This window comes from Pristis pectinata, chromosome 10 (genome assembly GCF_009764475.1).
Source record: "Pristis pectinata isolate sPriPec2 chromosome 10, sPriPec2.1.pri, whole genome shotgun sequence".
NCBI classification, from domain to species: domain Eukaryota; kingdom Metazoa; phylum Chordata; class Chondrichthyes; order Rhinopristiformes; family Pristidae; genus Pristis; species Pristis pectinata.
Window position 1 is genome coordinate 97,943,769 of NC_067414.1, and position 14,148 is coordinate 97,957,916.

At 41.7% G+C, this 14,148-nt stretch overlaps 1 protein-coding gene across 3 annotated transcripts in view; it reads left to right on the plus strand.

Moving 5' to 3' along the window:
• The window catches only part of LOC127575480 (cullin-9), a 163,884-nt gene extending 150,888 nt beyond the window's left edge, over positions 1-12,996 (plus strand). For all 3 annotated transcript variants that reach the window (XM_052025410.1, XM_052025412.1, XM_052025411.1), the window contains 2 exons: positions 734-831; positions 12,317-12,996. In XM_052025410.1, the coding sequence (XP_051881370.1) occupies positions 734-831; positions 12,317-12,506 (288 nt within the window). In that variant the 3' untranslated portion in view covers positions 12,507-12,996. The remainder of the gene's footprint in view (positions 1-733; positions 832-12,316) is intronic.
• Positions 12,997-14,148: the final 1,152 nt, after the last annotated feature.

Genomic DNA, 14,148 nt, shown 5'->3' on the forward strand with positions numbered 1-14,148 from the left:
TATTCTTGCCTCAACCACTTACTCTGGCAGCTCATTCTGACATGCTAACTACCCTCTGGGTAAAAAAAAAGTTGCCCCTCAGGTTCCCTTCTCTCCCCTCTCATGTTAAACCTATGTCCTCTAGTTCTTGATTCTCCAGTCCTGGAGTAGACTGTGTGCACTCACCCTCTCTTTGCCCCTCATTGTTTATGTACCTCTATAAGATCACCACTTGTTCTCCTACACTCCAATGAATAAAGTCCAAGCCTGCTCAACCTCCCTCTGTAACTCAGTCCCTTGAGTCTTGGCAACATCTTTGTAAGTCTTTTCTGCATTCTTTCCAGCTTAATGGCATCTTTCTATATAGCAGTGTGACCAGAACTATACGCAGTACTCCAAATGTGGCCTCACCAACGTCTTATACAACTGCAATATAACATCCCAACTTCTGTACTCATTGCCCTGACTGATGAAGGCCTTGGTGACAAAAGCCTTCTTCACCACCTTGTCTACCTGTGGCGCCACCTTAATGGTGTTGGAAGTTTGAAGAGGTGCCAGACCTAAGCTGGGAAACAGGTATCCTAGGTTCACAGAATCACAGTCTCCTCCAGTGGAGACATCTACAACTCATTGTCATTACAGATAATTTGATGCATTCAAGTCTGAAAATTTGTAATGCAGTTGCTAGTGTTTATGCTATGAATATTTGAAAGAGGTTGGAATGAAATAACTGAGGTATAATCTGCTATTTCAGGATTTCCGAGTGGGGTTTCAGCCAAAGCAAGGAATTGATCAGAATGAAATGCAGTCAAGAGACCATTCAAACACAGCACCGTCTGATTCCATCAAAGAGTAAGTCCAAGAGCATCCTGGCACAATGCATGAAAGGTGGACAATGCAGGTCATGGGCTGACACTGGGAAAGACACCACTGTTTTACAGTGCAGACATACATGTAGACCCTGGTATGGTTGGAGGGAGACACCACCAACTTGAAAGGGTAGTAAGTAAGCATTTGAGGTACTGGACTCCTGCTCCAGTAGCCTGGAGTCAAGGTTTGGGACTTGAGTTCAAATGTCACCATGGTAGCTGGCGAATTTAAATTCATTGAATTAGATAACCTGGAATTCGAAAGCTAGCATCAGTTTTGACGGTGACCATGAAATTAGCAGACTGTCACAAAAACTCACTTATTTCACTAATGTCCTCTTGGAAAAGAGAGCTGCCATTGCCACAACCTAAATGTGACCACAGCCTCACAGCAATGTGATTGATCTGTAAATGACCCCCAAGGAGGTCAAACAAGCTGCCCAGTTCCATCGAAACCACAGTGACAAAGCATAAGAATAAAGGTGGCTGGACCGATTTCAGCAAATGTCCCTGGTTCTCCACCATCACTCAGTGAACCTGTGTCACCAGCTGGACAGAGTTACCAATGGAAAATTGATACAGTGGTTAAGTTAATGTCCAAAGGCTGGAGACTTGAGTTCAAATCCCACCATGTCAGCTGGGGAATTTGTTCAAGCAGTAAAATAAAACTGGAGTTAAAAAGTCAGTGTCAGTCATGACAGAGTTACTTCTCAGAAGGACATTCAGCAATTGCCTGAAGACTGGCTTCTGTGATAGTGGAGATCTCAGGACCAAGTCAAGATAGATCACCTACTTGGCACTTGGTTACTAATGCTTCAACCTTGTCAGTAGCACTCGTATTCTGGGCCCTGCAATTGTTGAGGATGGGGCTCTTCTTGGGAGTCCCTTTCTGCCATTAATTGTTAAATTGTCCACCACCATTCATGACTGGACATAATAGGACTGTAGAGCTTCAATCCAATCTGTTAGTTGTGACATTGCCCATGTTGCAGCTTCACTAGCCTGGCACCTCACCAGTTTTAGATAGGAGTCTGAGAGGCTGAATAGACTGGATTTGTTTTCCTTGCAGCAGAGTACCTTGATAAACAAAATTAAGAGAGGCATAGATAGGGTAGATAGTAAACTTTTTCCCATGGCAGATGGTCTAAGACAAGAGGGTGTAGGTTTGAGGTAAGGAGCAAGAGGTTCAGAGGGAATCTGAGGAAAAGTTTTTTTTTCCACCCAGAGAGTGGTTGACATCTGGAACCCACTGTCTGAGAAGGTTGTGGAGACAGATATTCTCACAACAGTTAAGGAGCATCTGGGCAAGTACTTGAATTGCTGAGGCACAGTAGGTTACGGAGCAGTTGCCAGTAAATGTGATTAATGTGGATAGGTGTTCGATGGTCGGCATAGATATGGTAGGACTCTATACCTGATGATGCTCCCGGTAAGATGATGATATTGCTGTTGACTGTCAAGGGTAAATGGTTAGACTGTCTCTTTTTGGATATTGCTTTGATTAGAGGGAAACTGAGGATTTTTTTTCTCCTAAAGGGTAATAAGGGTCTGGAACTTACTGTGTGTAAGGATGGTGGAGGCAGAAACCTTCAGGGTTTGCCCCTTTGAGCTTGCTCTACCATTCAATATAATCGTGGCAGGTCATCCAAATTCAGTATCCTGTTCCAGGTTTCTCCCCGATTTCCTTGATCCCTCTGTCCTTGGAAAAATATTCAGTGATCTAGTTTCAACTACTTTCTGTGGTAGAGAATTCCACAAGTGTTCACCACTCCCTGGGAAAGGAAATATCTCCTCAGTTGGACAGGTACATGGAAAGAAAAGGTTTAGAGGGATTTGGGTGAGGGGCAGGCAAATGGGACTAGTTCGGTTGGGCGTCTTGGTTGGCCGAGACAAGTTAAGCTGAAGGGCCTGTTTCCATGCTGTAGTGTTCTATGTTCTAAGACTATTTCTATCACAACCACCTGGTTGTTTCAACTTCTGCCTTTCAGTGTCACAATTCCATTCGTCTCCGATCGGTGACAAAATAATAGAATCTGGATTGAAGACAGTGGGTTTGATATTAGAATCATAGAAAGTACAGCACAATACTGGGCCTTTGGCCCACAATGTTGTGCCGACCTTTAAACCTTGCCTAAGATTATCTAACCCCTTCCTCCCACATATCCCTCTATTTTAAATTCCTCCATATGTTTATCTAGCAATCTCTTGAATTCGACCAATGCACCTGCCTCCACCACCGCCCCAGGCAGCGCATTCCATGGCCCAACCACTCTCTGGGTAAAAAACCTCCCTCTGATATCTCCCTTGAACTTCCCACCCATTACTTTAAAGCCATGCCCTCTTGTATTGAGCATTGGTGCCCTGGGAAAGAGGCGCTAGCTGTCTATCTATTCCTCTTAATATTTTGTATACCTCTATCATGTCTCCTCTCATCCTCCTCCTCTCCAAAGAATAAAGCCCTAGCTCCCTAAGTCTCTCCTCATAATCCATACTCTCTAAACCAGGCAGCATCCTGGTAAATCTCCTCTGCACCCTTTCCAACGCTTCCACATCCTTCCTATAATGAGGTGACCAGAACTGGACACAGTACTCTAAAGTGTGGCCTAACCAGAGTTTTGTAGAGCTGCATCATTACCTCGCGGCTCTTAAACTCGATCCCACGACTTATGAATGCTAACATCCCATAAGCTTTCTTAACTACCTTATCCACCTGTGAGGCAACTTTCAGGGATCTGTGGATATGAACCCACCTTGGAGTTCGTCCTTCCAAAGCATACCACCTCACACTTCTCCAGATTGAACTCCATCTGCCACCTCTCAGCCCAGCTCTGCATCCTATCAATGACCCTCTGCAATCTTCAACAGTCCTCCACACTATCCACAACACCACCAACCTTTGTGTCGTCTGCAAATTTGCCAATCCACCCTTTCACCCCCGATCCAAGTCATTAATAAAAATCATGAAAAGTAGAGGTCCCAGAACGATCCTTATGGGACACCGCTAGTCACAGCCCTCCAATCGGAATGCACTCCCTCCACCACAACCCTCTGCTTTCTACAGGCAAGCCAATTCTGAATCCACACGGCCAAGCCTCCCTGGATCCCATGCCCTCTGACCTTCTGAAGAAGCCTACCATGTGGAACCTTGTCAAATGCCTTACTAAAGTCCATGTAGACGACGTCTACTACACCACCCTCATCAATCTTCCTGGTCACCTCCTCAAAGAACCCTATCAGGCTTGTGAGACATGATCTGCCCTTCACAAAGCCATGCTGGCTGTTCCTGATCAGACCATGATTCTCTAAATGCCCATAGACCCTATCTCTAAGAATCTTTTCCAACAGCTTGCCCACCACAGACGTAAGGCTCACTGGTCTATAATTCCCTGGACTATCCCTACTTCTTTTTCTGAATAAAGGGACAACATTTGCCACCCTCCAATCCTCTGGTACCATTCCCGTGGACAACGAGGACTCAAAGATCCTAGCCAACGGTTCAGCAATCTCCTCCCTCGCCTCGTAGAGCAGCCTGGGGAATATTCCGTCAGGCTCTGGGGACTTATCTGTCCTAATATTTTCTAACAGCTCTAACACATCCTCCCTCTTGATATCTACATGCTCCAGAACATTAACCTTACCAACACTGTCCTCAGCGTCAGTGAGGCCCCTCTTCTTGGTGAATACTGAAGAGAAGTATTCATTGAGGACCTCACCCACTTCCACAGCTTCCAGGCACATCTTCCCACCTTTGTCTCTAATCAGTCCTACCTTCACTCTCGTCATCCTTCTGCTCTTCACCTGTGAAAAAGCCTTGGGATTTCCTTAACCCTACTCGCGTTTTCCCATTATATTCCCATATTCTTTTCCCAATATTCCCATTATTTAGTTCGAGTAAACTTCTACTTGCCCAGTACTGGACATTCGAGCAGTCTGATACATCTGTTTCTGCAGGGTTGGCAAGATGGCAGTAACCATCAGCTTGCACATTAAACCTGGCAAGTTTTGGGGAGTTATCAGCAAGTGACGTAGAGAATAAATAGTAAGTGGTCCAGGATTGATTCCCTGGCGCAATACAGAAATAATGGTGCAGACAGAGAAAGGTAAGTTGTTAAGGTGATTCTAAAACTGGGAATGGAATGGAAAGAACAGGACAGTTTCAGATGGGTGGAAAACACTGGAGAGGAATTGGAGAGTGGAGTGGTGAGCAGGATCAATAGGTTAAGTAAAAGCTGCTTACAAGATTGACACTTGTAGGGAGAGTGAGATGGATGTTTTCGGGTCAGGTCAATGGCATCCATGTATTGAAAGGCAGGCGACTTCTCCAATTCAAACTAAATTGGAAGAATGCATATTTAGTGTTAGGTGCTGCAATTGTTAAGTCATGTTCCATGGGCATTCATAACACAAGATGCAAGATTCTACTTGTATTGTTCAGTGTAATACTTGACTGGCTGACAATTCCTATTGGTTCTTCCTGAAGATGACAACAGCAAGAAAATTTGTTTTTCTTTTGATAGGATCATCTCGCACGAGAAAACTGGGTAGATAAACTAGTATTTGTAAAGATAGAGGTTGATTAGGGATAGTCAGCACGGCTTTGTGCATGGGAGATCATGTCTCACGAATTTGACTGAGTTTTTTGAAGTAACCAGGAAAAACGATGAGAACAGGCCGATAGATGTAGTCTTCATGGACTTCAGTAAGGCCTGTAATAAGGTTCCACGTGGTAGGCTGCCATGGAAAGTTAGATTGCATGAGATCCATGGAGATCTGGCTAATTGGAAACAGAATTGGCTCAATGGTACGAAGCAGAGGGTGATGGTGGAAGGTTGATTTTCATTCTGGAGGCCCATGACTAGTAGAGTTCCCCAGGACTCGGTACTACGCCCATTGCTATTTGTCATCTACATCAATGATTTGGATGAGAAAGTACAAGAATTAGTTTTGTAAGTTTGCAGATGACATAAAAATAGGTGGTGTCGTTGAAGTAAAGATGAATATGGTTCATCAGTGAAGATGGTTATCAGGATTTACAGAGGGATCTTGATCAGCTGGGTAAGTGGGCCAAGGAATGGCAAATGGAGTTTAATTTCAATAAGTGCAAGGTGTTGCACTTTGGGAAGACAAATGAGGGTGGGACTTTCACACTGAGCGGTAGGGCCCTGGGTAGTGTTGTAGAACAGAGGGATCTAGGAGTACAAGTACATGGTTTCCTGAAAGTGGCATCTCAGGTAGACAAGGTGGTGAAGACGGCTTTTGGCATGCTGGCCTTCATCAGTCAGGGCACTGAGTATTGAAGCTGGGATGTTATGTTGCAGTTGTACAAGATGTTGGTGAGGCCGCATTGGAATATTGTGTTCAGTTTTGGTCACCCTGTTAAAGGAAGGATGCCATTAAGCTGGAAAGAGTGCAGAGGAGATTTACAAGGATGTTGCTGGGACTCAAGGGACTGAGTATGGAGAGAAGTTGAGCAGGTTGGGACTTTTTTCATTGGAGCATCGGAGAGTGAGGGATGATCTTATAGTGGTGTATAAAATTATGAAGGGCATAGATAGGGCACTCAAATCTTTTTACCAGGGTTGGCGAATCAAGAATTAGAGGGCATAGGGTTAAAGTGAGAAGGGAGAGATTTAATAGAAACCTGAGGGACAACTTTTTCACTCAGAGATTGGATTGCATTTATGATGCTATGTGCCTGTGATGCTGCTGTAACTAAGTTTTTCATTGCACCTGTGCGTACATGAACTTGTGCATACGGCAATAAACTTGACTTTTGACTTTGTATCTGGAATGAGCTGCCAGAAGAAGTGGTTGAGGCAGGTACATTAACAACATTTCAAAGGTGCTTGGACAGGTACATGGATAGGAAAGGTTTAGAGAGATATGGGCCAAATGCAGGCAAATGGGACTAGCTTAGGTGGGAATCATGGTTGACATGGACCAGTTGGGCCAAAGGGCCTGTTTCCGTGCCCTTATTAACTGAAGAAATAGAACAATTGGGAAACATTTAAGGCTGCATAATGAGAACAATGTAACCAATCTGAGTAAAGATGATTGGATAATTTCTCTACCAATCAAGTTTGGTGACCAAATTGCTATAAGTAACTGGAGATAGATTCTGTACACTTGTATCCATCCCACTCGTGTCTGGAGAAATTACCCTTTTAGTTCCTGTTTTCTCTTTTCTCAAAACTCCTTCTGACTCAATGATTGGTTTACTCTACAATAGTCGGCTTGCTGTGAGTCATTAACCTCACCTCTAATTCACTGATAGTGTTGGTAATAATTATTTTTGAACATTTAAAATGGTGAAAATAATGTTCATGAAAAATATATCCCTCTAAAAAGCAAGAATGAACTGGCTGGTAATGACACATTAATAGGTAGATCTCAATTCAAACCTTGAACATTCCTGCAAGTAATTTTAGTTTTATTTTATAGGATCACATCCAAAAGAGAGCAGTTAGAAATATTATAGATGAATAAAGGCATTTAAAAAAAAACTGAATTTAAAGCAAAGGCATTCAATATGTAAAATGAATAAAATGCAAAAAACGTATTTACTTACTAGCAAAAATAAGAAAAACAATCAGGAATGTAAAGAGAGTGGAGGTGGAGAGGATGTTTCCATTTGTAGCGGAGTCTAGGTTCCAAGGGCACAGCCTCAGAATAAAGGGACGTCCATTTAGAACTGAGATGAGGAGGAATTTCTTCAGCCAGAGGGTGGTGAATCTTTGGAATTCATTGCCACACGGGGCTGTGGAGGCCAAGTTATTGGGTGTACTTAAGGCAGAGATTTATAGGTTCTTGATTGGTAAGGGGGTTAGGGGTTACAGGGAGAAGGCGAGAGAATGGGGTTGAACAAAATCAGCCATGATTGAATGGCAGACCAGATTTTATGGGCCAAACAACCTAATTCTGCTCCAATATCTTATGGGACTGGCATACCAAAGGAAGAGTTGCTGTGATTATATCGGGTTTTCCTGAGACCACAAATGCAATACCATATTTATCTAAAGCAGGATATATTCGACTTGGAGTTAGTGGGAGATTCACTGTGAGTGCTCAGTGATAAAATTGTAGTGCTGGAGGAGGATACTGAGAAAGGAAAGGTTCAGACAAGTAATTGAAAAAAGATGCAAAGCCATTGATGCTCAGTTGGATTTATCTGCCAGATTACAGCAGAAATGAGTGTTCTGCATAGCACTGAATGCTGTATTAGGCAGGTGTGCCCATTTGTCTGTTCTGTTAATGCAATAATTATAAATTGATGTTCTGTTAATGAAATAATTATAAATTGATGACAGAGGTAATTTGATTAGAAATGTTGAAGAACAATGCACAGGAAGATATATATTTCAGCTAGAACTTCATTTATATGCATCTTTCACAATCTCATGTTGTCCCATTTATCATATTGGAGGGAAACATTTTTTTTTAGAAATATTACAAATACGCAGCAAGTCTGCTAAATATCACCCCTTTTAAAATTCTGGCTTTCTGTGCCACTGACTTTTCTGTTAGGCTCCTGCTTCTAATGCCGATGCACGCTGTAACATTTCCTGCTTCCTGTATTCCTGGCTGATAATTGCCTGCTATTCAGTGGAACAGCAAATTGAAAAGAAAGCAAAGGGTTCTACAGATATCTATTCAACTTCTGAGGGCGTAAAGAGTTGCATTGATCCAGCACCCTTTGAGATCTCCAGACCATCCAATAGCTTTACTGTAGTCAGTGTGGTATTGTGGGAGCCGATTTGCACACAATCACAAGGTAATTAACAAATAAATTGCTTTTGTTAAAATGATGTTTTATAATGCAATTATTGGTCCAGATCCAGATTGAATTTCTTTGAATGTGTCATTGGATTTACATTTTTTGTTTAACTCTCATCCCAAAGGTAACACTCTCTTGAGATTATCAACCTGGATTGTGTGTCCAAGTCTCTGGGATGGGGATTAAACCCACAATATATATAAAAAAAAGTCAAATAAGGTATTGGCCAAAATTGCCTGTCTTTTAAATGCAATTTTTGGGATTTTGGTGTCTCTGGCAAGGCCAGCATTTATTGCCCATTGTTAAAAGGTGGTTGTGAGCTGCAGTCCTTCTGCTGAAGGCATTTTCACATGTTGGGAATTCCCAGCTAATTTGTATAACTTGTTCCCATGCACCAGCTCCCTTCTCTTTCTTGGTAGTGGAGATCACAGGCTTGACAGATGCTGCTGGGAGTAGTAGAGATGAGTAACTGCAATGTATTTTGTAGAAGCATTCTGCAGCGACTATAAGCCAGTGGTGTTTTGTTGTAGATGGTGTTGAACTATTTGTTGGAGCTACATGAGGAAAGTATTGCATCACACTCCTGACATGTGCCTTGCCAATGGTGGAAGAGCTTTAGCGTGTCAGGAAGAAAGTCATTCACTGCAGAATACCCAGCTCTGATCTGCTCTTGTTGCCATGGTATTTACGTGGCTGGACCAACTGAGGTTCTGGCCAATAGTGACCTGCGGGATGTTGATGGTGGGGACTTGGTAATGGTAATGCCATTGAAAATAAAAAAAAAACTGCAAAAGCTAGAAGTCTGAAATAAACAGAAAAAAACTGGGAACAAGATCAGGCAGCTTCTGTGGAACGAAGAACTGTCAATGTTTCTGGTCAGTGACTCTGTCAGAACCGGGAATGAGAGATTAGTTGCAGAGAAGGTGGCAGGAGGAATGAAGAGGACAATCTATGATAGGGCAAGACCATTGTCAAATGGATCAGTGGAATAGTTAGATGGTAACTATGCTTCTTTGCTTGTGTTGTGTGTTGCTGAGTGCAGGGCTGTGGATACCTAAAGTTGGAGAGTTCAATTTGAGTTTGGAAGGCTGCAATCTGCCCAGATAGGAGTTGTTGTCCTCAAGCTCACTTTAATAGTGCAGGAGGCCATGGACAGATAAATCAGAGTGGGATGGAGAATTAAAGTAGTAGGCAACTGGAAGCTCAGGGTCACTAATGCAGACGATCTGCAAAACTAATCACGTGGTCGGCATTTGGTTTTTCCAGTGTAGGTATAACATTGTGAGTGCCAAATGCAGCACATTAGCCAGGTAGAAGTGCAAGTGAATCCCTGCTTCACCTGGAAAGACTGTTTAGGTCCTGCATGATGGCAAGAGGAAAGGGCAGGTTTTGTATCTCTTGAGGTTGCATGGGAAGTGTTTTGTGGGGATGGAGGGGAGTCGCGAAGGGAACAACTCCTTCAAAATACTGTGAAAGGGGAGGGGATTATACATCAGGTGGTGGAATCTTGTTGAATTTGGCAGAAATTGTGAAGGATAATCTGTTGAATGTAGGGGCTGGTGGGGTGGAAGGTATAGACCAGATAACTTTTTCCTTGCTGTCCAGGAGTGAGGGTGAGAGTATAGGTGCAGGAAATAGATATTTTATTTTAGTCTCTATGGTCATTATCTGGCACTTTTATGGCAGAAATGCTACTTGCTTACTTATCAACCAACCCATGCCTGAATTTTGACTGGGTCTTGCAACATGCAGACATGATTTACTTCATTTGCTATAGACATACAGATAGAAGTGAACATTGTATAATGATGAAGGGATGTCCCCAGTTATGATCTTGTGATGTAAGGAAGGTCTTTGGTGAAGTAGCTGAAGATGTTTGGGCTCAGGATTCTGCACTGAGGAATTCCTGTAGTGGAAAAATATAAACATAAGAAACAGGAGCAAGAATTGGCCTATCAGCCCCTTCAATCTGCTCTCCATTTAATGTCTAATCCTAGCTCCCACAGCACTTTGTTGCTCTCATTGCAAATCCCTTTGATGCTCCTGTAGTTTAAATATCTGTCAGGTCTCCGCATTGAATGTATTCAGTGACTCTACCCCCATAGCTCTCTGGGCTAGAGAATTCCTAAAGATTCATTACTCTCTGAGAAGAAATTGCTTCTTATTTCCATTCTGAATGGGTGATTCCTAATTCTGAAACTGTGCCCTCCTAGTTCTGTGTTGCAGATTTGCCAGTTGCCACCGTATTTTGGGTATGGCTAGTGCTGGTCATGGCATGCCCGTCTGCTATCCTTACTGAACCAGGATTGATGGCCTGGCCTGATTGTAAGAATGCCAGATCGTAAGGTTATAGATTGTGTACATTTCTGCTGATGATGATGGTCCACAGTACTGCACATGTCTATTCTTGATCTGTTTCGAGTCTGTCCCATTATTGTACTGCCACACAATAGTGTCTTCGTTGTGAAGATGGTTCCTTCTCTCCACTAAAACTGTGTGGTAATGGACAGATGCATATTCTACAGGTGGATTGGTGAGGACAAATTCCTTGTGTTGAATCACTCATTACCTGCTGCAGATCCAACCTGGCAGTAATGTCACTCCAAGGCTTGGTCAGAGGTGGTGCTACCAAGCCACTCTTGGTGATGAATATTTAAGTTCTCCATCCAGAGTACATTCTGTGTCCTTGCTATTTTCAGTGCTTTGTCCAAATGTTGTTCAACATGGAGAAGCACTGATTCACTAGCTGAAGAAGGATGATAGGTGATAAGCCAAGGAAGTTTTCCCATGTTTATCTTGATACCATGAGATTTCATGGGGGTTGGAGCCAGTGTTCAGGACTTCCCAGGGTTACTCCTTCCACCCAAACACCAGAATACCAACGCTTTTGTTGAGTCAAAATCTTCTTGCCATGGGATCAAGACATACCCATGGATTATGATGGAGGATTCTGGAATGTTGTCTCTAAGTATGATTCTGTACACACCACTGTCAGGCTACTGCTTGATCTGTCTGTAGAACAGCTCTTACAATTTAGAACCGGTCGACAGGTTTTTGTGAGGAAGACTTTGCAAGGTCGACTGGATCAGAAATAACTTTGTCCTATCTGGGTTGATGCCTGGTGGTTCATCTATTCTTTCTGTTTCAACGTAGGAGTAATGGTACAACTGAGTGGTTTGCAAGGCCATTTTGGAGGGGCATTTAAGTGTTTACTCATTTTACTGAGTACACATTTTGACTTTATCCATTCACTTGTTAGAGTTGCCTCAGTTTCACTGAGAAAATATAAACTGCAATCCATGGGTCATTATAGTGTGTTCTATTGACTTATAAAATTGGTTATTCAAATTTGGGGAGATCCATCTTGTATCTTCTGCCTAGTGTACATTATAATCATTAAAAATAACAATCAGCACACATAGTTTGGAGAAAGACAGAATTTTGAGTATTAACTTTTTAGTTTTTGTGTTTTAGACATTTTTTCAAAGAAATATGAAGTTAACTGAACTTAAATATCCTTGAAATAAGACACCATCTTGAGGGAACAGAAGGGGGTGTCTTGAATCTTTCACATATTCTTAACACAGAGAACTGTACAAATTTACAACACCAAAAGTCATTTAGCCCATTGTGTCCATGTCAATCAGTAAAAGCTAAATATTCCAAAAATTATAACCCCTCCCATTTGCTATAGAGAGAAATCGGGCAGCCAAACAGAAGAGGAGGATGGAGACTATGAAGATGATGATGATGATGAATACGTCCCTGAATGGCATGACACGTATGATGAGGACGAAGACATTGATGAAGATGATTTTTCAGATGATGAATCGGAGAATCTAGAAAGAGATTTCTTTTATCTGGAAGATGACGTTTATGACTAAAGAGAGATAAGATTTTTATATACATATATATATACACATATATATATATATTCTGAATGAGTGGACAATTTAAAAAAATAGGGAATGTAACTGATTATAGTCAGATCAAAATATCCCAGTGCGCGCTGAAGACCAAACCCTCTACTTTTTTGTTGGGCCACTTCTGGTTAACTGGCTTCTTTATTTTAAAAACTAAGTTCCTTTTGGTGTTCAGATTCAAGTTTTTAAAAATACAACCAAGGAAAAATTCTGAGGATATCTTTCTTTCCCTTTAATTTTGTTAAATGTATTTAACTTAACATCTCACTCCCTGGAGAGAGTTATTGAAAAACTGCTACTGAATTGGTTGTGGGATCTGTACGCTGTATTCAGCAAAGAAACAAGGGCAGCAAAGCCTCCACATAGCTGAAAGCTTCAATTGTTCACACATGTTATATCTTTGACAAATTCAAGTTATGCAAGTTAAATAAAATACTTCTAATGTGTAAAATTGGACTCTATTTTCCTCCCTATCCACTTTTTAAAAATTTAATCTCAATATCAGAAACTAAGACTTTTCTGTTTCATTTTAACTGTAATGTCAAATAATTTAATCCTAAACTATGAATGTGGTCTGTCCCCAGTTTGACTAACTCTGCATCTGAAATATCATCCAACTCTATCTACCTCCACTGCCGCCAAAGAACAATTGTCACCTTCAACATTTATCCGACAGTCCCCCAAACTCCAACTACACCAGTTCCAATCCATCTAGCCATTTGCTGCCTACATCTTACCTCAAACCAAAAATTACCCCTTTCTAACCTCCACATTCTACCTGGTTTGCAAAATCTTGTCTTTGCTAATTCATATGGAGAATCTAGATGACACAGCTACAACTTCTGCTTGTTTTATGTCAGACCACTCTTCCAGGTTATGCTACCACCACTATCCTTTTAACTCCATGTGCATCCAAGCATTCCAACTGTAACCCATTCACAGATTGGATCTCTTCCTGAATCACTTTATCATGCAACTTCTCAGCTTTGCTAAGAAATCTCCAGTAACCTCTCATTCCTTTCTCAATTTATACTCTCATCCATTGCCTTATAAGTAAAGCAGGTTGAGATGTTTGAATATTTATGGTACTGTGCATTCCTGAAGGAGAAAAATATAGTAACTTTTGATGACAGATCTTATCTGAAATTTTAACATTTCAGATGTTGATAAAAACGCTGAATCCTACTAGCCTCTTATATAAACACCTTAAAAGTTGCAGCATTTGTGTTCTTCATATCTAAAATTTTAGCAAGTTTTCCTCAGGATAAGTAGGTGACATTTTGGGTGATTCCAAACCAGAGGAGGAGTTAACAGTAAGGATGGAAGCAGAGTGAACTTCCAGAACCCCACATTGTCTTTACTCTTTGGCATAATGATGTGATCAGCAGTTTTGTGCTCATTTGAATGTCTTAAATTGAACTTAATTTCCCAATGACATGACATCAGGACCTGTGGCCCAAAAGTTCATATCATAATCAGCTCACTGCTGTACTTCAATTGTTTTATTCTCAACTTTGTGCTCTCCAACAGGGCAATAAAATCATGTTGCATTTACAATGTAGTTTTGTATGTCTTGCATCTTTGATATGTTCACTCCAAGTTC